This window comes from Ambystoma mexicanum, chromosome 8, assembly GCF_040938575.1.
Source record: "Ambystoma mexicanum isolate Mex_15411 chromosome 8, UKY_AmexF1_1, whole genome shotgun sequence".
Classification (NCBI taxonomy): domain Eukaryota; kingdom Metazoa; phylum Chordata; class Amphibia; order Caudata; family Ambystomatidae; genus Ambystoma; species Ambystoma mexicanum.
This window is the reverse complement of record NC_090929.1, coordinates 744880067-744905495: the sequence shown is the minus strand read 5'-3', so window position 1 is coordinate 744905495 and position 25429 is coordinate 744880067. Positions and strand designations below refer to the sequence as shown.

Below are 25429 nucleotides of genomic sequence, written 5' to 3'. Positions count from 1 at the left end.
CTTGTCACCCAATTAATTTGGAATATACTGATAACTCTCCTGCCTCATTTAGCCATGTGACCGTGACGGAGAGCACCCCAGTGCCTGCATTACCAGTCATTCAACGTGTTATCACGAGTATACCTATAGTAGATCATCCAGAAAATGTAGCCAATTCTCCCTAGGCCCTCGTGGAAATTATACAAATCTGAAAATCCTGAGACACCTCTGTTTGAAGTATTTAACGAAAACCATCAAGGTGCCAAAAAAGAAGACATAGAAAAAATAAAAAAGGTAACTCCATTTTGCTTAATATGAAAATACAAAAAACCTACCTGTGCCTAATCTTAAAAATATTAACCAAAAAACAAAAACATTTCTTGACAGTTTGACAAGCCCTAAAGTTGATTGTGCTAATCATCCTGATCAACCCCCTTTACAATATAACTTGAATGGTCCCCTTGCGATTCCTGCTGTGATTACTCTCCCTACAATGGTTCACATGGCAATAAGACATGGTGAGTCTAAAGAATGTTTCACTGATTTGACTGCAAATGCTGTTAAGCTTGATTGTGGACCACCAGCCAAGCATTTTGAAATGAAAACAATAGAGAAATCCATTGATCCAGCATTACTAAATGTATCTGTATACTTTGTACATTCTCCGCCCATCACAGAAGTTGTCTTTCAAAGTCTGCGTGCTGCATGCCGTCTAAACATGGATTCCAAACAGTTCTTTTGCGTCATCCTTGATATAGCCCTTAGCATACCCAAGAGGTGGCACATCTCCCAAGCAAGACAAAACGCTCATTGGCTCCCAGTCAAAGAGCGCATCTTGTTCAAGACTCTCACTATCACCCATAGATGCCTATCCCATTTTGCTCCTAGTTATCTAACTGAACAAATACACCAAGTGCAGTCACTCGGACCCAAACGGGACATGTACACACACCAACTCTCAATTCCGACATTCAACAGAACCAAAGCCGGTTGGTCAAGTTTTGAATTTCTAGCACCAAAATCCTGTAACTCACTGCCACCTAAATTGAGATCAGAAACATCCCTCATGGCCTTTAGAAAGGCACTGAAAACAACTTTATTCAAGTAAACATGGACCTGCACCACTGCCCCCAGGTACCGGGAACACGAATAATGTCTGTAACCAACCTTGCACTGTGCCCTCATACTGTACTAATGTCACTGTTCCTATGTAGCCCTTGGAACACGAGCAATGTCTCTAACCACTCTTCTACTATGTCTTTATATTTTACCTCTGTCAAGTGAGCTCTCTGTAACAGCGGCGCGATGCCCGAGGGCAGTTGTGTGCTCTACAAATGCAAATAAATAAATCTACTTTCATGACGCTAAGCCAAAAACAAGCTCATACCCAACGCTCAGTTGTGCATGTTAAATCAACAAACTCCTCCAATGTCCCAGGCGCACACAATGGCTACAATTCCCCATGTAAGGCTCATGCTTTGTTTCACAGCCAACAAGGCCCCCATCGGATCTCTTAGTCGTGCCAATAACAACTCCTTCTCACCTGATTAGAAAGGCACGATCAACGGACCCTTCTACTAACCAAAATCAAACTATTGATGACACTGAAATCCTAAGTGTCACCATGTTGGATAGATTGCCCCATGATACCTCTCCAAACAGAATGACCCTTATAACAAATATCCTGATATTCAGAATCACAATACTGTACAAGTCATCTTTCACTCAAAAATTGTAAAACACATTGTGTGGCAAACTCAAGCTATTCTGAAACTAAATGGTATTCTCCTAGAAGCTCAGAAACAATTGCCACCACCTGAGTCGACCCAAGCACAATCTCAACCTCCATGGCCATTACAACTTCCTCAGCCTGCTTCACAAAGCTGCTCTAAGTGCATGAACTCCAAACAACCTCCCAACCAAGCAGCCCATCACCTACCCTTGAGATGGACTTGGATCTCTAAAGCTTCTCAAGGAACGGCCAACTGATCATAACGATGGAATAGTGCCTTAGATGTTAAACATGAATGTTCACTAGCAGTTTGGAACAGTAGAGGCTATAGCCACCTTCTATCTCCCAAGACCATAAAACTTAACAACTATGACACAATGTTATTACAAGAGACGTGGCTAACTGTTGACCCGGTATGGCCTGATCACATCATCACATGTAGGTTCCATGTCATTTCATCGCGGGATATTTTTTTGCTGGGTTTTTTACCGTGATTTTTTTTAATGAAAAATCTATTTTTTTTTACTTTTTTGGGGGAGTGAGCCCCCAAAGCCCCCCATTTTAAAAAAATTCAACTGGTTTTTTCGAAAAAAAAATTTGCGGTAAAAAACCCTGCGAAAAAACATCCCACGATGAAAGGACGTCGTACCCACATGTGTTCCTGCTACGGAAGCTGCTAATGGACGCCCCTCAGCAGGACTCCTAACCACAGTCAAAATACATTCTCAACTTGAGTTAGCCCCGTGGGTTTCCCATCTCCTGGGGATCCAAATGACGAAGGTAATGACACTAAATGTGCTCCAGCCTTCATATCCAAAAACAGGATTAATAAATATATATTGGAATCCTCTAGCACAAGAAGAAAGACTTTTTTTTAACCAAAATTGAATTAGCTCTTGATATAGCTCAATCTGACATACAAACTAAAACGATACTTCTTGGTGGGGATTTCAATATGAACTGCCTCTTGATAACTGCAAATCACCAAAATTCAAGAGCAAATAAATGGATGTAACGTATGCAAACCCGGAATTTTTCGATACTTAATGGTTATTCCAGTGAGGATAACCCACCACTCAATACTTGGAAAAGGGGATCATAATCTTCCATCCTAGACTAAGCATTTATAACATCTGAAATGAATAAGCGAATCGCCTAATTGAAAGTTATACCAACTAATGAGAGCGATCATTCGATTATAGAAATTCGCTTGATCTCTCATGCGGAAATCACACCAGCGTACTATGATCAAGCAATCTTTCTGAATCAAGCAAATAATCGTCTCTCCTGGCGAATTCCTCAAATTATCTCATTAGGCTTCTCCCTACAACAAGTATTACTAAATAATCATTCACCTCGACCTATTGAGTATACTGAACATCTCCAAGTAATTAATCAAAATACCTACTCATGGAAGCAAGTAACATTCAAACATAAGTATTGCTATTATTCGGAGATAATGAAATTAAAACTTGAATACTGCAGATCTTTACATGTACTATCCTCTGCCACTCAGCCAGATATAAAAACGAGTATAGAACAAGACTAGTCAGATCCTAGCCCTTCCAAAACAGCAAAACACAGAAACAATGCTTGAAGCCATTCTGAAGAACTCCACTGGTGAAATTTGGAAACTGCTAAATGATGCAACTTCCTCTGCCTCGAACTCACTGCTCCTAAATGTCATCAATGAGCAAGAGTGGATTTTATACTTCTCTGCTATGCTTTATGGACCCCACTCACAAACTTCACTCCCAGCATTTGATAGCTCAGAACTTGAAAATATACAATTTGATGTTACTCTTGTACTTAAAAAATGAAGTCCCTCGATAGCCCCTGGACCTGATGGCCTCTCAAATTTGACTCTCAAGAGGCATCCTGAACAGTGGGCAAACATACTCGAAATTATATTCAATGAAATTATTCAAACAGGCAACCTCCTATTTTTGAAAAGGGGAACAGATCAAAACCTGAGATCCTTCAGCCCATAGCCCTTATTGATGCCCCGGGAAAAGTTTTTGCTAGAATAATTATGAGAGATTTCTTATGCTGGCTTAGTAACAATCATATTTTAGATTGTAATCAATCAGGTTTTATTAAGGGTGTTGGCACTGTTTTAAATGTACTTATATTGCCTACGATCAAGAAACAATCGATTGACAAAAAAGCAGCCAGTTTTTATTGCATTAATAGATTTTAAACAGGCCAAACAGGCCTTTGACTCTGTTTCACGTGGTATTTTATAGACAAAATTACAACAAGCCGATTGCCCTTCTCATATAATCTATATGATTCATCAATTTTATCTAGATACCTCACTGAGCTCACCGCAGATGTGGTATTGTCAAACTCGGTCATGACCAACACAGCCCTCAAGCCAGGTTTTATCTTCGCTTCTATTCTTTTTAATTTTTATATCAAAGACATTGGCACTAAACTGGAAACCTCTCGTTCCTTTCCACCCAAAATAGAATCCATCCAAAGAGATCTCATGTCTCCTCTATGCAGATGATCTGTCTCCCTTAGATAGGATTCAATAGGACTGTAGCGCAAATTAACAACCCTAGGCCAGTTCACAAAAACTAATAATCTTATAATAAATACCTCAAAATCAACCATTATAATCTTCCATCATTTACTGAAGAATGGATTCACGTTTAATTGGACCCTATGCAATACCTCATTAACTCAAACGCATCAATACAAGTACCTCGGGGTAAACTTAAACAATCATCCATCAGACCAACCATATAAATCTGAACTTAAAAACAGAGTTAAGGACTTGCCACCAGGGGGCGCACAGACGATGATCTCCTCCGTGTGAGCTCTCGACCCACGGGCCCCAAAAGTGACTTGAGCCCCCACTTTTGCCCCCCCGTGCCCAACAACAGCAGATTGAGCTATCAGAATTGCCCCCCCCACCCTCTGAGTGAAAACCCGGCAAAAATTGGACCTCCCATCCATGAGAAAAGTTCGTCTGAATCGGGGCCCCCCTCCCACCTATGCGGACACCAGCTAAAAGGTAGGCCGCGATCACATGCAGCCCGCGGCACTCGACCCCTCGCTCCATTCCCCCTGTGGCGGATCCGGACCCTCCTGTGACTCCTGCGATAGCCGCGGCCACCCCACCACTCCAGCGTTCTTCGGGGGCCAGACGAACGCCTTCCACAGGCGTTCCCGCGCACACTCCCAGTGCGGCAGCCCCCGCATCTCCAGACACGGGCCCCACGACGGATGGAACCAACCTGCGGAGCGGGTAAGTGCACACCCCCCCTGAAGTGCTCCGAAGCGCCTCACCCAGACTGGGGCTCATTTCCCTCCCCGGAGCATGCTCTACACGGGGCCTGAACCTGAACCGCTGAGCGGGGGGTGCAGAAGGGGCCCCCACCCCTCCGCTCCTACTGAGAACCCAGCAGCGCTGCAACCGAGGACGGTGTGCTGGCCCACGGAGGCCTTTCATCAGCTGCCTAGCCCCGAACTACGAGGACCCCTGGGCTGGCCATCCACACGTTTGACACCCCCAGCATCATCTTCCTGACACCCCCGGGGGACCCCATCGACCAAAATACTAAGGGCCCACAGGGGGCGGCTCCAGCTGAAGCCGCCGGCTCAGCGCACCTCACATGCTTGCTACGACGTTGGCTCCCGCTTTGCTCAATAGCCACCTCTTGGGTCACCAAAGTCACCCCCTGCATACTGCGTGCCACGCCTGCCTTCCAGATACGAGGCCCTCACATACCAGCAAAAGTGCCTTTTAGGCTCGAGCCTTCATCGCTCCCAACCAGACCTACCCACATAATCCCCCCGGACTCCATCACCCGAGGCCACAGCTTACACGGCACCAAATTCAACCTTGCACCAAGGCCAAGCAGAGGGTTGGGCCCCCATTTCTGGGGCGTGTGCCCTCCTCTGGGAAAGCACCAACCTATTGCCCGACCAGGACACGGATAGGTGGATCAGCAACAGAGAGTAACGGAATATCCTAAGGTGCTCTCCCCTCCACTCCGCCTGAAGCCAAGACCCCCTCATCAGCGGCCTTGCCCCACACACTCTCTCCGGAGCCTTTAGCACAGGCCAATACCTCAGCCCCCCTAACACAGCATCGAGCCCACCGACGGAAATTGGCCTGTACGCAGGGTAGAGCCCCTGGACCCAGGGCATGTGCCTCCTCCCAACCGAAGAGCTCTCTATCCAAGTGACACCACTCCGGTGCCCCGCAACACAGCTCACGTGCTTCTCATCACACCAGGGCAGAGGGTAGGGCCCCCGCTCCCGGGACGTGTGCCTCCTCACATGCAAGTGCCCTATAAACATTAAAAGTAAACTTGCCAAATACGCCTATACCCCGCTGCCTCAGGCTCCCGAACCAAGAACAACAATGTCACTAGAAGCCTCCGAAACGGGTGCAGCGGCTACCAAGGTAGACATCGCTGCCCTTCTAAGTGAAATCCGGAATATGGGGGCCAACCTTGGTGGTAAAATGGACAAGATGACCCAGAGGGTGGATAATATCGAGGAGAGGCTAGAGGGAGTCGAGAACAACCAAGCCTCAATCGATACCCTAGAAGCCCAAATGGAGCTCAGAATACGGAACCTAGAGAAGAGGGAGGACGAGATTCGCCTTAAGTTAGACGATTTGGAAAATAGAGAGAGAAGGAACAACCTACGGTTTTTTGGAATTCCGGAGAGAGAAGGGGAGACAGAAGAAGACCGAAAACAAACTATACATGATATCGTCAAAATCCTAACGGTGGACGAGGACATTGATAAACTCCAGATAGCGAGGATTCACAGAGCTGGTGGCCCCCCAGGTGGCCCGAGATCGGTCCTCGCCAGATTCCACAGATATCAGGACAGAACAAGGATACTCGCCAAAGCCAGGTCCGGTGGCACCCTCACCCTTGGAGGGGCCCAAATCACCATCTTCCAGGATCTATCCTCGCCTACACTGGCCCTACTCTGTCTCTGTGGTCCCCTCACACGATGGCTTAAAGATCAAGGGACGAGATACAGATGGGGATATCCCTTTTCCCTCGCGTTTGAACATGGTAGCAGGAAGATACTCCTCCGCTCTGAAGAGGAAATCCGAGAATGCATCGCAGATCTCCTTGGGCCGGCCCCGGGGGAGGGAACACAGGACGCCCCTGCACAGGAAAGATCGAGAGGGGAATTTCAGGGCCCGAGAAGGAAACGAGTAAAGGGATCCAGGAAGTACAGGCGACCCAACGACACGCCAGACAACAACAAGTGATATTGTGCGACCAAGTTCTGCATTCCGGCAATGCTCGCTTCGAGAGTTCCTGCAAAGGACCTACTTATATTCCGGATCTCGGCACTCCCGTATCACTGATTCCATCTCACGACATGCGAACTGCTTGAACCGCAAGCACGAGCTGCCGATGAACGAAGACTCCGGAAACCGCATGTATCATTACATATACTAGTTCACAGTATAAGTTGCTGTTGTTTAACATAATGTTGTTTGTTACACAATTTTACATAAGGGGGTGGCGGGGGCTCATAATGTTATGTTGATGATAGTAGTTGATGGGGCCGTGCGGTTACTACCCTTGCTGGTGGTCCGACAGTAGACCGGCTGTTCACATCCAGTCCAACTCGGACGCCACCACAAACAGACACAAACCCTCATTGAAGGTCCGTAGAGCAACGAGACAAGACAGAGGGCAACGGGTATGATGTCCAATACTCTAAGGGGGATGGTGGGGGGAGGGTGGCAGGGAATGGCACAGCCTCAGTTTCCCAGAGGCACTTATTTGAACACTTCCTTTACGGCGACCTTCCACGGCGAGCGACACAACATGATGAGCGAACTCATAGAGCGCCTCTCTGACCGACGGACATGACAACCGAAGTGACGGGCATGGCACATTCAGAATTGGCACATTGAATGTAAAGGGACTAAATTCCCCCAACAAGAGATCACTAGTCTGCAAAGAGTTCATGAGAGCACAACTTGACATCCTTTTTGGACAGGAAACCCAATATGCCAGGTGAAGGAAAGGAAGATCCTAGGTACCAAAGCTGGCATTGAAGGTTTACAGTGATAATTTCGACAACAAAAATGTCGAAAGTCAAAATATCGAAAAAAAAATGTCGAAAAAAAAAATGTCGACTTTTGTTTTCAATGCATTTTTTTTTAAAGGGGGGGGTTCCCCCCAACCCCCCTTTTTAATTTCTTTTAAAAAAAATTCCCTTTTTTTAATCTCCCGAACCCCTAAAATAAATATATAATTAAAAAAAACGAAAGTCGACATTTTTTTGTCAACATTTTTTTTTCGAAATTATGACCACCCACCGGCATTGAATATTGGTGCTCCGGCCCTCTCGAGAAAGCCGGAGTCGGCATCTTAATCAACAGTGCAGTCTGGTTCGAACACCTCAAAACCTGGGCTGACGTAAGTGGTAGAGCACTCGTCCTTGTTGGTAAAATACAGGGCACCATTCTCACGCTCGCATCCAACACTGGTCAGTCCAGGTTCCTCCAAAAAACAGTCCCCAAGATCATGATCGAAGCAGAAGGCGAAGTGATCCTCGGAGGGGACCTAAATTCATGGATGGATCCAGATCTAGATAGACAAGCAGGCAACCCGCTCGAAGCCCCTCCTCCCCCCCAGCTGGACCTGGTCATTCACAGGTCACGGACATGAGGAGGCCTACAACCTCGAGGACACATGGAGACACATGAACCCAAATCCAACAAGCTTTACTTTCTACTCAGCACCACACGCAACGTTCGCCACAATTGACTATATATACCTCACTCCTCAACTCACCGAGGCTATGGCCGACTCAACGATAATTCCTATAACATGGTCTGACCACGACATGGTCACAGCCACTGTTGACCAGATGGCCCTCCCCCAGAGGAGCTCTAAATGGCGATGTAACGAAACACTCCTCAAAGACCCGATTTTTCGAGACCAGCTGGAGCAACACATCAACCACTACTTTGAACTAAATAACACAGGCAACACCTCTCTAAATACTGTGTGGGAAGCAGGTAAAGCCACCTGGAGAGGACTACTCATTAAGGAGGGGGCCACCAAAATAAGAGAATGCCAACTCATAGAACACAGACTCCGAGAAGAAATTTCTCAACTCGATCTAATCTCTCGATCCTCAGCCACCGACAGACTACAAAACATAGAACAAGCTAACAACAAGAGGGAAGAACTACGGCAATTAGAAACTGATAACATCGTCCATAAACGCCAAAGCCTCAAGCAGAAACAATATGAACATGGAGACAAGGCGGGTGCCCTACTAGCCGCAAGACACCGAGGGCAACGCAAAGAGCGATGGGTTCCAACAATACACAACGGTGAGATATCCCATGACCATCGTCCTCCCAATATCCCCGAAGTCTTCGCCGACTTCTACGAAAAGCTGTATTCCTCAGATGCTGCCCCACACCCAGAGACAATCAACGAATATATGGACAAGGTGTCCCTCCCGTCCCTCCCCCTGGACGTGGCACAAACTATAGACCCCCCGATCACGGGAGAGGAGATTGAAGAGGTGATCAAAAGACTTCCCGTGGGGAAAGCCCCCAGTAACGATGGCTACACAGCAGGCTTCTATAAGACCTTCAAGGATGCACTCCTCCCATTCCTCGTCGAGCTGTTTAATAATATACTTCAATCTGGCACTGCTTTAAGAAGCATTAATAACTGTCATACCCAAGGAAGGCAAGGACCCCACCCTGTGTGCCTCCTACCGTCCAATTTCCCTCTTTAACATTGACGCAAAGATTTACACGAGAGTCCTTGCAGCGCGCCTTGAATCTCACATGCCAGCGATAATCCATAATGATCAGGTGGGGTTCATCCTTGGGAGGCAAGGTGCGGACTCTACCCGGAAGACCCTCCACCTCATACACGAGGCCAGGAAAATGCCGGACATGTCTGCATTATTTTCGATCGACGCTGAGAAGGCATTTGACAGAGTTGAGTGGCACTTCCTAGAAGCCACACTGGTGAAAATAGGCCCGGGACCTGCTCTACGACGAGGGATCAAAGCTGTCTACACGGCACCACGTGCCTCGGTAGCAGTAAACTCCCAATACCCGCGCTAGTTCCCCCTTAGCAGAGGAACGAGACAAGGATTCCCTCTCTTGGCTATTCTCTTTGCGCTCTCACTCGAACCCCTCGCCCACACACTCCGAGCAGACCCCGATGTAGAGGGATTGCGAGTGAGTGGCAGAGAGTGCAAACTGGCCCTGTACGCAGACGACATCCTGCTTCACGTCCTGAACCCGATGTCCTCGATTCCCCGAGCGATTCACCCGATAGAAGAATATGGAAAGCTTTCAGGCTTCAAAATAAATAAAACCAAATCGATTCTCTTCCCACTCCACAAACCCTCCCCGGACCAACAGGCGGACCTTGAAACCCTGGGACTAATCATCGGAGGCCCAACACTGAGATACTTGGAGATCAAACTAACAAGAGACCTCGAACATCTTTATGAGGCGAACTTCCCTCAATTCCTCGATGCCCTCAAAGCGGACTTTGCAAAATGGAAACCTCTTACGATCTCCTGGATGGGACGACTGAATGCCATCAAGATGGTGAGCCTCCCACGTTTCTTGTATCCCTTCCAGGTTCTTCCCATTACAATCACGGAACAATTCTTCAAACAAGTCAAGAAAGCCATATTAGATTTCTTTTGGAATGGGAAGAAACCTAGAATATCTTATGAGAATAGGCCAGCTGTGGAGAAACAGGAAATTCATTCCATTTGCGGATCTTGAGGAAGCCCTCCAATTACACCCGATCCCGGTTTTTCTGTATCTCCGATTGAAAGGCGTATTGTCCAAGAAAGAATGGAAGACCAAAACACAGAGGGAGCTCACGCCCTTCGAAACAATTTTGGACACGACCACCACAAATAAAGGCCTAATAGCACGCATGTACAGCGCTCTGATCACAAAGGATCAACCCTCGATTTCCCGCCTGAAAGAGAGATGGGAGAAAGACTTTGGTAGAGAATTTGACCAACAAGCCTGGGACAGAATTTGTGAAACTCCATCTAAAATGTCAATCGCAGCCCAATATAAGCTACACGCAACAAAGCTACTCCACAGATGGCAGTATGACCCACGCCGCAGAATGTTTCAGTCATCCAGCCCCAGGTGCTGGCATCAATGTGGCATGGATGCTGAATATTGGCATATGTGGTGGGGCTGCCCCAAGGCCTGCATCTATTGGCAGGAAGTCCAGGGATGGATCAAACAGCTAGACGGCATAGAAAGGGAACCATCCCCCCTTCTGATACTCTTCGGTATGAAAGAAGAGGACGATGAGCTGATCAGAGTCAGAGGACTAGTATCCCCCTGCTATTGGCCGCTAGAGCGAGCTTAGTCATCAAATGGAAGTCTTTACACCTCCCGACTAAAAAGGACTGGATACAAATTGCAACAAACATCTATACAATGGAAAAAATCACTGCGGCACTCCATAACAAGGCCGCACGACATAAAGAAGTCTGGTGCGACTTCGCCAACCAATACATTTCAAACACAGTGATGAACGACCCAGTGCACCAGCAAAACCAAACGTCCATCCCTGGCCCGGACAGGACGCCCCAACGCAACCCGCCAATTTAACATGCCTGTCACAAATCTAAACTGTGCACCCAACGAACTCCAAACCGAACGTTCATCAGTGCCACACATCATGTCGCTTGCCACAAATCGCCATAACGAACGCCGAAGAACCCGAAGTTGCCTGTGCAAGGACAAGGGGTGGGTGGGAGGGAGGTATGGGATCAAAATGTTCCTCCACGAAGGGGAGACAAATAGTCGATGTTAAAAGTTGACGCAGGTGATGAAGAAATTGTGTCCTGGTGCTACTATGTGAATGTAACATGTACCCACCTGTATGTCTGTTACTGATGTTTAAAATCTAAATTAAAAAAAAAAAAAAACAGAGTTAAGTACCTAGCGACACAATGCAAGGCTATGCAACTCAAATATGGTACAATTCTTATCAAAACCTACGATTCTTTATTGTAGACGAAAGGTAATCCCCATTATAACGTATGGAGCACAGACTAAGTATTTATCAAATAGTCCCAAGTGGGAGGTAATCGAAGGAGCCTTCTGGAAACCAGTGTTATCTTTACCTCAAAGTTGTCCAATGTCCGTTATTAGATGTGAGCTAGGGCTGACATTATTAACAGCTGTAATCTCATGGCAGCTTCTAGCTGAATATAGGAAATGTCTTGTTTCTGACGTGAACCATCATAATCTATTCCCTGCCTTAAAAACAGCAATTTTATCAGATCATCCTTCCACCATCCATCAATGGAAAACTAGATGCCAACTTATTCTTGCAGAAGCAGACATCTTGCTTGAAATGCTAATAGGCACACACGATCAGGCAAAAAAGAAAGTCTGGCTTTATGATTGGATGTTGACATGGGATGCATGTTGCAATTATAACGGCTTTAAAGCCGGATCATTCCTGATTAAATCATTGAATGAAACTGCACCCTATTTACTGAAATGTCCTAGTCTTATTTATGCTGAAGCATTGCTACGCTTTGGATTGGATCTACGGCCAACAAAAGCAAAACATCTCAAATCACACTTTAACTGACATTACATGCCGATTTTGCAATGAGATTGAACATAATGAAACTACCCTACATCATCTAACTGAATGTGTGTCACTGAGTGGGAAACGAAAAGTGGTCTTCTATAAATACCTAAAAGAATACAAAATTCTCACCAAAGTACAAATGTGGCACTACATCTTTAACTCAAAGTGTCTGTGAATATTGTGACAATACAATTCTAACTAACTCTAAATCTCAATGAATAAGCACGCTCTTACTTTCTTTATGTCTAGGTTTTATACTAACATAACTGACCAACTTTTAGATTATTTATATTTTACAGATTTTTTAAACTAAACATTCTGTTTTATTATCAAAAATATTCTGACATCCAGATCTTGTTTTAACACCTATTGCTCTATAGTAATGTTTCTTGGTCTAATGTGTTTCATTTGTTTTAATAGAACTTATTGTAATTTTAATTTTTAAAAAGAAAGGAATATCTATGATTAATCATTTATAGCCTATATTAACATTTGCTCGATTGCCAATAACCTGAATTATAAGAATGAATTATGTCATCGATTATATACTGATTGAAACCAATGCCTGTAACTGAATTATCTGTTATCCAATTGAAATAGTTGAGTTAACTCAACTAAAACAATTGTAATAATAAAAAAATGTTTGTTTTAAATCCACATTGATAGAAATGGCGGACAAGCACTTTAACAAGCTGCTTTTTTGAATTCGTGCCACCAGCATTGTCAGTTTACATGTGATATATGATATTATATGATATGATAAGTCATTTGTAACGTATATTACAACAGTATGCAGTTGGGCATTTTTTATTGAACTCATTACCCACTGCTACATGCTAATTAATTATGTAATGTGGTGATCAGGAGATGTATAAGGTTGTATTTTGGGTTAAATGTTTACTTTATTTTGACCACCAGAAACCTGAGCTGTCCCCAAGTTTCTCGCCCCAACTCTAAAGAAGAGAAAGGAGTCGACTAAAGTGCTCATCAGGATGTCCTACAAAAAAATAAAGTGCACCATCCAGAAAATCGACTCTAACCTGATTGCTGTTCCTCCACTCTGAACAAAAAGAACATTACTTTAACAAAAGTAGAATAAGGACCTTTGCCCATATGGAAAGAATGGTGGCTGGTTTCTGACCCCACCTTGATGTTCTTTTATAAGAACAAAGGGGATCCTTGCCTGGTGTCACAGTTCTAATCAGGACACCAAATGCCTCTTCAAGCTTCCCCTCCCTGGGTTGCATGTGAGCCTTTAATTAGTCTCTTTCTCGTAGGGTTTGCAAGGCACTTTTTCTCAGCCCACCTTGGGCTCTCAGGTTTTCTACCCTTTTGTGGGGTCTGGCTTCTCTCAGCCCCCCTTTGGCTTTCAGCGTTTTACAACGACACAGGGTTTGATTTCTCTCAGCTATCCTTTGCCGTTCATTTCTACCCCACCATGGGTTTGGGCTTCTCTCAACCCATCTTGGGCTTTCAACATTCTTACCATGCCTGGGGTTTGATTTCTCTCAGCATGCATTGGGCGTTCCGGTTTTCTACCCTGCTGTGTAATTTGGCTTCTCTCAGCCCACCTTGGACTTTCAGAATTCTTACCCTGCAGTAGGGTTTGATTTCTTTCAGCCCAAATTGGGCATTCAGGTTTTCTGCCCTGCTGTGAGGTTTGGCTTCTACCAGTCCACCTTGGGCTTTTAGCATTGGTACCCTACCTTGGGGTTTATTTCCTCTTTGCCACCTATAAGGGATCAAAAATGCGAGATGGGCACAAAAAGGTAGTTTTCTCAGTGTTTACCATTTGTTAAAATAAAAGGGGTCAGATAAACGCCCATCTTTCCCTATCATAACACGAATATCCCTACATAGCAAACTAAAACTAAAGAAGGATGACCTGTTGTCCAAAATGTCTCTGGCCCTCACACTAATACAACAAAAGTATACAAGGAATATTTGGCTTTCTTCAGTTCAACAAAACAATACAAAGGTTCAAACGTATAGTTTTCAGAAAGTACTCCTTGTGACCAGGGTTGGGTTCCCTTCCCCTGGATAAATTCAAGAATACCCTTGAAAAAGTTCTGATTCCACAAGGTTCTGTTCAGTTCAACACAAAATGTCTATCCATCTACTGCGTCCTTCCACTTTGTAAAGTAAATGTCTCTTTCACAAACACTTTTTCCAAATTCCAAAGCAATTGTTTTCCTCCACACAATGTCTTTCTCAGGAGGCAAAAACAAATATTAGTAGATCACACTCATTCTTCCAATGGAATACTTTTTGTCAGCATAGCACAGAAACTCCCTTTGATGATGTACCAGTTTGTCAAAATGATAAAGTTGCCAATGTCTTTCAACAACACCTTTGTACCACAACCACATCTCTTTAAATCATCAGTTTCTTTACTGGTCTATGTGGCTGCCAGGACGAACTACAAATGGTCCCTTTCCTGGTCCCCTCTCCTGCCTGGAAGAAAACTCCCACTACAGTTGGTTTCTTCTGTTAGTGGCAATATGGGTTATAGATTTCCCCAAACTGGTGTCTCATGAGAGGAGAACTGCGCACTTGTTGCCCTTTTCGCCCTTTGTTCTAGTCTCTGCACTGGTGGCAATATGGGCTACAGGTTTCCCGAAGTTCACCTTTCACAAATGGAGAATTGCGCCCTTTTTGCACTCTTGCTTCTTTTGGATTGGTTGTTGGCAATGTAGGTTACAGGTTTCCCCAAATTGACGTTTCACAAATGGACAATCGCGCTCTTTTTGCATTCTTATTCTACTTGATCAGTATTCAAAATTGGCTGAATTGTATAAACGTTCCACTTGGAGTGCCCAGGGGTAACCTTCTGTGGCAGGCCAACTCACTGGCTCTATTTGGCATCTCCATGAAGTTCTCTGCTGCTGCAGCGGACTTTCGGTGGATCGGTAATTTGTGTGACAGCTCTTCTGTACCTGCCACCACCTGTATGGCCTCTCTTGTGAGCCCCACCGGCCCTGCTGGGTCCCTGCTTCCTCCAAAACCTACAGAGCACTTGCGTCGGGTAGGGCACACATCTCCCCTACAGCTGGGCTTCTCTACCTGCTGCTGGCCGTAACTCCACTTCCTGTTGCGCGTACTCTGCAAAGCCGCCCACTTTCTGTCCCTGCATCGGCTTCTGCTGGCTTCCGCTCTCCGGCTGCAGCTCCAACCACTTCAGTGTGGTTCCTGACTGCTTCGACTGCTTCTTTCCTGTTCCTTCCGCTCAGCTGTGGTCCATTCTCGAGTTTAAATGTCCTGCTCACGTGCCTTGCCTTCAAACAACTAGACTGCATGTTCCCTTCAATGGCACCTTTGATCCTCATTGATTGTTGGTCCTCCTTCCTCGTTCCAGTACCACAGGTATTATGGATCTTGAAGTTCATAATAGGTTTGAGTCTTTTATGTCTATTCATTACTATTTGATGGTTGAACTGGATGTTCTTAGAGTAAGCAGATGGTATATGAGTGGTTGGTGACTTAACATTAGGGCTAAGGTTTCTACCCAAGACAAAGTCATGGTCATTAGAGGATGTCACAGCTGATTTCAGGAACTACCAAGGAAAACAACTTATTCTCTTTAGGTAACTTTTCACAGAAGTTCCCCTGGGCTGCCTCATCAGAGGGACTTGAGCAATGACAGCATGCCATCAGATATTCAGGAATAACTGGACACTCATATTCACAAGAATATGAATACAGGGAGTCCCACTTCCCCCTGATAGCCACCTACTCCCATGTGATCCTTCCTCATACCACCACCCCAGGGTTAGGAGCAGGTAGTGGCTGCCTTCCCCAGGCCACGTGGGAGGCGATCTTAGGCTGGGATTCAGTGATGACTCTGCAGGATTAATCACACTCCCATCTCCCCATTTCCTGGAGCCACCACATATCCCTTTTCCATGGGCTTTGCTCCTTGGGAGACTCTCGGAGTTTGGCAACTGCAGCACCAGCTCTTCGGTTCCCCGCCGGCTTCACGTGATGGTGGAGCCCACCCTGTCATCCTTCAGGCTCCTGCTAGTCTCTGGATCCGGGTGTCTGGATACACTGACATTCTTTCTCTCATGTAGTGTCTGCTCCACATTGTTTGTCGGGGCCAAGCGGTTCCGGCTGCTGCTCTCACAGGGCTGTGAGTGCTCCACAAGCTCAGCAGCGGTTTCAATTTTGGCACACCTGGTGTACGCTCTTTTCTGCCACACCTCCCAGGAGGTCCTTTCTGCCTTGACTGGCTCCTCTGCTCCACGTAGCTTACGTGAATTGGTCCTTTATCTCTCTCTGAAAGTGGGTTGGTCGTGCCAGTGCCCCCTCTGTCCAGGTGAAATCTGTGCTACCAGGGAGTCCGAACTCACACCAACCATCCTTAGAGGAAGTTTTAAATTATTACACTAGTTAAGTCCCATATAGCCAACAAAGATATTGGAGTCTTGTGAATACAGAGGATTACTGATATCCCTTTTAGGGGCATCTCCTGTCCTCAAAGGGTAGTCACCTCCCAAGTAGGATCTTGCTTTCCCTGTCCCTTAGTGGGTGTTAAGCTTAGCATGCTCACTTCCCTAGTCCCTAAAGGGGTGGTTCCCCCTTGTGGAGAGGAGATTCATTCCCTGGTTTCGTCACATTCCTTATATGCTTCTGCTATATATTCATTACAACATCATTAAGGTATGGCTATTGTGCTGTATTAATTGGTAGCTGTTTCCTTTCCTGATCAAATGGCAAGAATATGTAGCTGTTATTTATCTTTATTACCAGGCTTATTTTGCAAAAAATTGACAAACTATCATGAAATATGTTTGCGTTCTTGCTAGCCAATCATAAACGTGCTCTATTCATCGATCCAATTGGTAGGTCCGGGACCTCATACCCGAGGTCAAAATGGTGATAAAGTGCATGAACTGACTTGGCATGTGTAACCCCTAAAGCAGGCGATCATTCAGTCTTTTATTTAACTATCTAATGATTATCTCGCAGTTTAATGGCATTCAAGCAAGTACACCTGATTATTTTGTTCAAATTAAATCCACTGTCAAATGAAGTTCTTTCTTTTATTTGTTTCCACGCAGCCTCCAGAGGAAATCTACTCTGCTGGAGATTCTATCATGATTCGATTTCACACCGATGACACCATTAACAAGAAGGGCTTCCAGGCCGAATACACAAGCACCAAATTTCAAGATGCACTGCACATGCCAAAATAGCTTGGCATCAATTCAAAGACTGTTACAGCCTTGCTACACATAGATTGCAGTGTTCAGAAGATATGTGGAGCCTGGCCTAAAAACGTTATCCCTTTGTTACTGAAGTCAGAGTCCAGTCTATTTGACATGCATATGAATATGCGGTAAAACCTAGTAGCATGGCACTCTCTTGCTAATATACCAAGGAGCAACCCAAGTGTCATTGTACTTGCACTGTGACCTATGCTAGGTCTTAGTCTTGCTTTAGTTGATGTGATATGTAACTCTCAGGCACCCCAGAACATAACCACTGGGACTTATAACGGCTGGAGACCCCAAAGGTTTGAGGCAGGGAGTCACAAGGGCAAGCATTCGCCAAGTCTCACCAGAAAAAGAGTTCCAGACACGAAGCTCCTTGATCAGAAAAGATGTGTTGTTAGAGTACAATTAATATTGAAATCAGTGTCATTTAAAAAAAGTGTCTGTTCTTTATCTGTTCAACCATTTTCTTTTATAAGTAAGAAGGACTGTCTAGGGAAACAGAAAGCATTCATCTGAGATGCTGTACACATATGCACATCTAACAAACGAGTTCTTGCAATGGACCTTTGTTCCTGTTACCTCTTTAAATAGAGCGCCACTGCATGGAAACCTCATTTTATTTTACCCCCCCCAACATATTTCTCCCAACAATTCAATTTTGAATTCAATATGCCACATTAGTCAAGGATTTTGCATGCCTCTAAGCATATGTTAACAATGTAAACGAAATGTCCACGGACATCCAGAAATTAGGAGCACATGTCTTGATGCACCATACAGGGCCTCAGTTGCTCAACTGTATGTAGTACCGTAGAGAGAGACATTCTGCTTCAGAACATGTACACATGTAACTACAAAATGATGGGAAACGGGTCAGAACTAAGAATGTGAAAAGATCTGCCGTGGATTTCTACAGTAGTTCACACATCCCTTACACATAGATGCCATTGATCTGCTGTTTGTATCACATTGGGCCAATTACTTTATTCTTGCAAATAATTATATAATACTACATCCTATAGTAGTGTGTCAGTTACAGAGCAGAGCGTATGACTTGACAATTAAGAATCACCTGGAGCAACAACTCTTAAAATAGTACGATTTTAGTACCTGAGGTCTGCAAACTTGTTGTAGGAAATGTCTTGTCTTAGCTATATTCGCCCCGTCTGAGTACCGTTCAATTTCTTTTTTGCTTAGGGATCTGATCTTTAGAAGCTCATGTGATGTGTTCAGATAATATTATTCTTAAGGTTTACATTTTCACGACCACAAATTCCAACAGCAAAAGGAGTTTCGATAGACGTGTCATGTAATATTACGTGTGCCACAGGCATAATTGCTTTAATAAATAAGTATCTCTTTTAGAAACAATAACACTTAATTGAAACCGGTTTTTCGAGTTGAGCACATACTCCCAGTTGTTGTTGCTTTTTGGTAGCCACTTGGCTAAGTAAAAGGGACATTTATATGATCTTGTCTGGATTGAGAGGTAGTTTAGATAACACAATGCAAAAGGAATGTGTACATTTAACATTAGATTCTCTCAGGAAAAACACTTTTGTGTAAATCATAGTACAGCATAACATACTAGTCAATTACATTGATACTGCTATACAAACCGTGAAGAAGGATGTGCTGGGGAAACGTGTATAGGCTCTCATTCATTTTCTATTCTCATGCTTGAAACTTGCTACATATTTCACTACATTGTATTTCCTTTATAATTTTAAGATCTACATCTGTAAAGACATGGTAACCTATATAAAATAGCAGAATATTCATCTGACAGACAGAGCAGAAGGTAATACAAATATCTATTGAGGGTTTACTATATGGTAAGACTTGCACACGGCTGTAGTTTAGCATCACGTCTTGCCATTTTGATTGGCTTTGCAGACTTGTTTATGATCTGGAATGTGGCTGTAAGTAATGTCACTGTTTTACCTCTTATTCGCCCATGTTTAGCCATTTAACTACATAAGACTTGAAGGTCCACTTCTTCCACAAGATCTATGAATTGCATAGGGCGTTTGCTGCTCCTTCCTAGTTGTACTCACTATAGATGTGGTCCTGCACCGCCCCAGTATTTACTACAGCAGTTAAGATGTGTGCCCTGCAGAGCATAGTCACAGCAGCATTTGTTGCAGAGAATATCCCAATGGTGGCTGTGCTTCTAGTCCAATGATCAGTGTTATGGCTTCTCATTGACCTCATCTGTGAGGTTATGCTTCCGTCTTGTGAAATCTGACACCATCCTGCTAGCTCTCTTAGTACTTTATGCTGTTCTGAGAGTTTGTATTTACAAGGAGGGAACTATGATCTGCTGGTTATCCACTCTCAATTTACAATCTTTGTGGAACAGGTCAAGCTCGATTTTGAGGTTGTCTTTAAAGGGGTAGCATCTGTGTTTTGTGGGTCCGTTTTCAGATTCTTTGTTTGCTGGATTGACGAGAACTCCAGAAATTGTATCTGATGCTGTGCATTAAATTGTCAGCCCTCTGTGGACTTCAATCAAGCATGAAAACGTTACCACTTTGTAGAATACACTATCCACAGTAAGGCCTCTGCGTGTGCTCAAGACAGGCACTAGGTGTGTCTTGCCATGCATTGTCTGAGGAGAATCACTGTATGCGATACATCTGTCATGGACCTACACCGCATTTTCCTGTGCACAGTATGAGACTAACACCCAAAAATGCCCCACGAATATCAAAAATATATATCAAGGAAGCGTGGAGTGCAGTGGTGAAGATGGTTCCAATATAGCTATGTGGAAATATGTTCCAGCATGTTGTAAAACATTGACAAATTCTATTTATAGGCACACAATAATGTAATATATGCTCTATATCTGCAGTCCCCATAATCGACCACCTGCATAGTAGCAATATATAAATGCCCTTTAGACTAGATCACGTTTTCTTGAGTGGGCTCGAAAGTAATAATCCAACAAAGGTAATTTTTTGACATCGCTTTTAATAACCTACATAATTGCAGACAATATTTACATGCTAATCAGGATTTAATCAGCCATTACTTTCACACAATTCGAATATTGACAGACCAAACAATAGTGACGATAGCAATAGGTTGAATTCTGTACAACGAAACCAACATATCCTGCAATGAATATACAAGAATTCAGGGCTACATAGTGCCTGGTTGCAAGTCGCATAAAGCTTAATTGTAAGTTCTTGACTCGGTGTTTGTTTTCAAATGCCCTGCAACATAGCATTCCTGTAATAATATCAGTTTAAGAAGTTGCAAAACATGCCCTTGTCTGTCTTGTGATTGAGATATTAGCAATTGAATGTGATCCTCCTAGATGTATGGCAATGCTAAGCAGTGTGGTATGCATGATTATTTTGATATGCTCTACATTTGAGGTACTTGTTTTAACTTGATTGAATATTAATAGTATGCCTCGGAACAATTCATATATCCAGAAGATGTTCATGTTCTGTTTATACGAGTCTCTGTAAGGCTCCATGCTGGTATTTGCGTATCTATCCATATTCGTCACCACACGCCTCCATTTTAGTCTCCCATCAGGCCTCATGCAATGGTAAGTTCAAGGTTGACAGTCAGTGCCTGCATACTCTACATGCCGAAGTTGATATGAATTGTTTGCATTCACGGCCTTCGTTTCTCGCTCCCTGGGTGGCACACAGCTTTTTAGTTCTGTAGGGTCCCAAGTCTTAGTGCTTTACAGTTGTATGGAGTACTCCACACAGCCACTGAATGCATTGAAATAGTGCGACCTTACCAGCCCACTTGTGTTAAATGAAAAAATCCTACCGAGAAGCATGCTTTCCCCCCCTATGGTTACCTGGGAGTGGAAAGAAGCGACATCTTGAAGTTAGATTTGGGACAACTTTGAAAAACATTTGCCATTTCCACCTTTCCCATGATGAAACAAGTGCAGCTGAGCACTACGGTGTGTGGGATTGGTCTTGCCAATTTACTTTTGTAAGGCAGTCTGGGGGGTTTCAATGTTAAAGCATAATTCAGACAGTGATAGTGAGTGGAGAGTAGTGTTCCTGGGGGAACAGGAGTGGTGACCACTGCTAATTCCTGTGCCTAGTTCACCTTTTGGTGTCCTCTAGGTAACGAAAACATTCTAGTTAGTGTACCCTGACCAAAGGTTTAGGCTGATCAGAGTTGTAGCTCTGTCTGAAGAATAAGGGCGTTTAATGTGTTGCACACTTTTAGAGAGACTACAAACTGTGGGCACAAGTACGCCTATATTACTCCTGGACACCCCTTCAAATACTAGCGTAGTGACTAGCTTTCCTATTGTGTAGTTATTGCATTCGCATTCTGGCATACCCTCTTTGGCACAAATCGACCTATCTATTTGAATTCCTCAGTTTGTAAAACCTCGTTGTTCTGTAGTTCTGGACAGTCCATCAGGTTCTTGACAGTGCATCAGGATCCCGTTCAATATGTGTGCCTTCTTTGCACTATATTAAATATATTTGTACTTCAAGAAGTAGAGTGTGGGTGAAACAACATGCTAAGGCTTCAGGTGATCCCAGTTTGGTGGCATTTAATCAATAGGCCTGAATCCAGTTGCCGTTGTGTAAATCGCTTTCAGAAGCTTGTGCAGCATACAGTCTGCCGATGTTGTTCAACAACCATTGCACTAAGAAAAATAGCATCTTAATCTTGACGTGAAGCCCGTATGCGCAAGGCGTAACTAAATGGAAGAGTTATCAGTAGAGATGATGGAGATTTCGATCAGACATCATTTAGAAAATCGGGCTTAGAATCATAAAACCATAACTTGTTGGATATGAGCGCAGGACTTGAGGACTCCAGAGCAGAGAGGTTTGGAGGCAGACTCTTGATGGTAGGTCAAGTTCGAAATAAAAGTTTTTTTTAGGAGCAATTACTCTTTTACGAACACAGACTGTCAGCCTGACTAAATTAGGTTTTTAGAATGCTTCTGTCTTTGCTTGTGGACTTGAGCAGCCATTCCATGTGTGCTCATTTTATAGTAGGCTTTCTTTTTGTTCTTGGATTAAGTAGAGGATCAAACTCACAGGGATCACTATACTTTACGAATAAATTGCATGTCATGCGCCCACTTTTACATTCTTTGTTGCCCATTTGTGTGAATTTGTTATTTCAGACTATTTCCCTTTCTGTTTCTGGTACTTTGCATCAACACGTTTTCCTGCATATTTCCCAGGCTTCCTCTCACGCCTATTCTCCACCCATGTCACAAATTGCACTTGCCCTTTCTATTGTGATCCATTCTTCGAGGTAGCACAGGAAACGCAATTACCCAAATATATCATGCCCTTTTGAAAGTCGTCAAATTACCTAAACACTTTGTTTTAGGTGCAGCTTACTTGGTAAGGTAGTGCACTTGAGGCTGAAACGAATCATGCCCTTTAACACATAAACTTCTATGCATTTGCACCTCTTTTACATGGTTGTCAGGTCAGGTGTTGGATTACACTGTCAGCACCAGCACAGAAGTACTAATTTAGCATCCTACCAGAAACACTTTTGCATTTGTCCATAGCACAAGGAGACACTTCCGGCACATTCTTATGATAGGATATCATTTATGATGGGCAAACTAGTGCCATGAACGTTGGTAAAAGAAACCACGGCATTGCATCTGTGCACATCCATAACCATTGTATCTTTCTAAAACACTCTTTATTTCTGCACCAACACATCCACTCTTGCACGGTTGGACTGTTACTGTTGTAGATCACTTTTACTGCACAACAAATAAACAAATACAGAAAGCCCATTTAGACATTAAAAAAGCCTCTTGGGAGGGGCCAAGTCATATAGTTCTGGTGACGGGCAAGGTTGCTTCATTCAGCAAATCCATTCGATTATCAATGAGATGTCTTGTGTGTTACTCTTTATCATGTCCCCAGATATGAAGCTTTAGGGTTCTTTGAACTGGCTAATCTTGGCCTGTAACTCCTACACACTATGACCAAAAATAATTCCCTCCTGATTCTGGAAAGTGGCATGCTCACCTCCTGGTGTCCACATGGAATGATACTATGTGGTGCGGCCTGCACTTATTACATGTGCTGTCGCACTTGAAGAGTATGTTCAGCCCTTCCCACAGACAAGAACACCCAGGAATAATTTAGTCTCAATTGTACTTTTAAAAAGTATATAGACCTACTTTTCTTGATGCAACAAAATTATTTCCACTGTCGTAAAGTCATGCTAAGCCATTTACATAATGGGCAAGTTGATCTGAGGGGTCCACAAATGGCTAACCAGCATATCGATTAAGCTGCTTTAGCCTTTACAGTAACATGGACATTACAGTGGAGTCTGCCATCATTTGTTTGTTATAGTTATTAGAAAAGGCAAATTGGGAGATTTACAGCTTGGAATGTATTCCTTTTAAAAGTTTGATTCCAATGCAGAGAATATATCTAGCAAATTTCCCATAGCTCGTTCTTCCCTCCTGCTTCATGTGTCTCACTTCAAAGAGTGTGTGTGTGTGTGTGTGTTTGTACTGAAATAACATGGTGACATTCATGAAGCGCTTAATTTTCTTTAGAAATGACAAACTGTTGAGCGCTTTTGGATATGCTTCATGAGATCAGTTCCAAGTCAGTGGCCATGTTACTTTTTTTGTTATTATAGCCTCTCGGGATAGGTGCGGGTAGAATCATATATTAGTGTTCATTATATTCATGTGTCCCTTTATTATGTGTCTTTTTCGATTGTTATACATTCAGGTCAAATGCTGGATATACTTTTCGTGATCAAGGTCATGTGGCTTCCTGTCTGTAGAAGATTGAAACAGTTGGTGATGTGCCACTCATTGTGTCCATTATTATTTAGCAGTGGGGTGTATTAGTTATGCTATTTGAAGATTTCTGTTTTTTAATGACATTTCATTCATGTTTTGTTGGGACCCTGCTTAGTGACTTGGATACCATTTAACTATCCGAGGAGCCTCAAGGGTGCAGCCCTAACTTTTAATCAATTGTTTTAAAACATGCATTTTTAAATTGAAGTTCAGATCATTTGAAAAGTAGCATATTTTTAAGGAGCCTCAAGGCCAAACAAAAATGTCAGTCATGCAACAAACTGCATTATATTGTAAATATTGACAAATTAATGTCTTGAAATAGTTGCTATGAAATAAAAATGCTGTTCTCTAACCTCTAATATCAGACAACACTCATGGTCTCTTGCTGACCCATCCTCAGTGCGATTCCTCGGTCTGCCTAATTCAATCTTGCGTTAAGTAGAAGATTCATTTTGCAGCCTGTGGTTCTATTTTTCTGTTACAAATACTTTATCAGACTGTCTTCTTTGCGTCACAAGCCATTTGTACCTGAATGTCTCCTGTTCTGTCTATAGCAGCTGCACAACACTTAGAAACCGGTCACGATGTTACTATGAGTTGGCTCTGGTCATAAAGTGATGTACGTTGTTATGATATCTCAAATCTAACCGCTATCTTCCAATAAAACTACCTCTTACCAATAATTCTCCCTGTGTGTATTCTTTTCATGGATTCCTCCTTTACCTTTTCCCTCAACAACCACAAACCCATCGTTTCCTATATGTATGACAGCCAGTACTATCTTATAGTTCCAAGCTCACTTGGAAGCAACTTCAAAACTCTATTCCAGCAAAGCGCCCGTCAATCTGGCGTGATTTCGTTACTGACACGGCTTATAATTTATATTTGTGCACCAAGCTAAATATTTTTCTATCCAGCCAAGTAAACCAAATAACAAGACTCATAGGCTAGCTGAATTGCAGATCACGTGTTTGAATATGGATCCAAATATGAGAAATGGGCCATAAAAGCCTAATTGCCAGCTGAAGAACTTGAAAGATACTACAGATTGGAGCTGTTTGCCTGGCAC

The 25429-nt window shown here is 43.6% G+C and overlaps 1 protein-coding gene across 1 annotated transcript in view; it reads left to right on the top strand.

The window, feature by feature from the left end:
• TLL2 (tolloid like 2) overlaps positions 1–25043 on the top strand; it is a 1535386-nt gene extending 1510343 nt beyond the window's left edge. The window contains exon 19 of the mRNA XM_069610570.1: positions 17397–25043. Coding sequence (XP_069466671.1) covers positions 17397–17531 — 135 coding nt within the window. The 3' untranslated portion in view covers positions 17532–25043. The remainder of the gene's footprint in view (positions 1–17396) is intronic.
• The last annotated feature ends 386 nt before the right edge of the window (positions 25044–25429 follow it).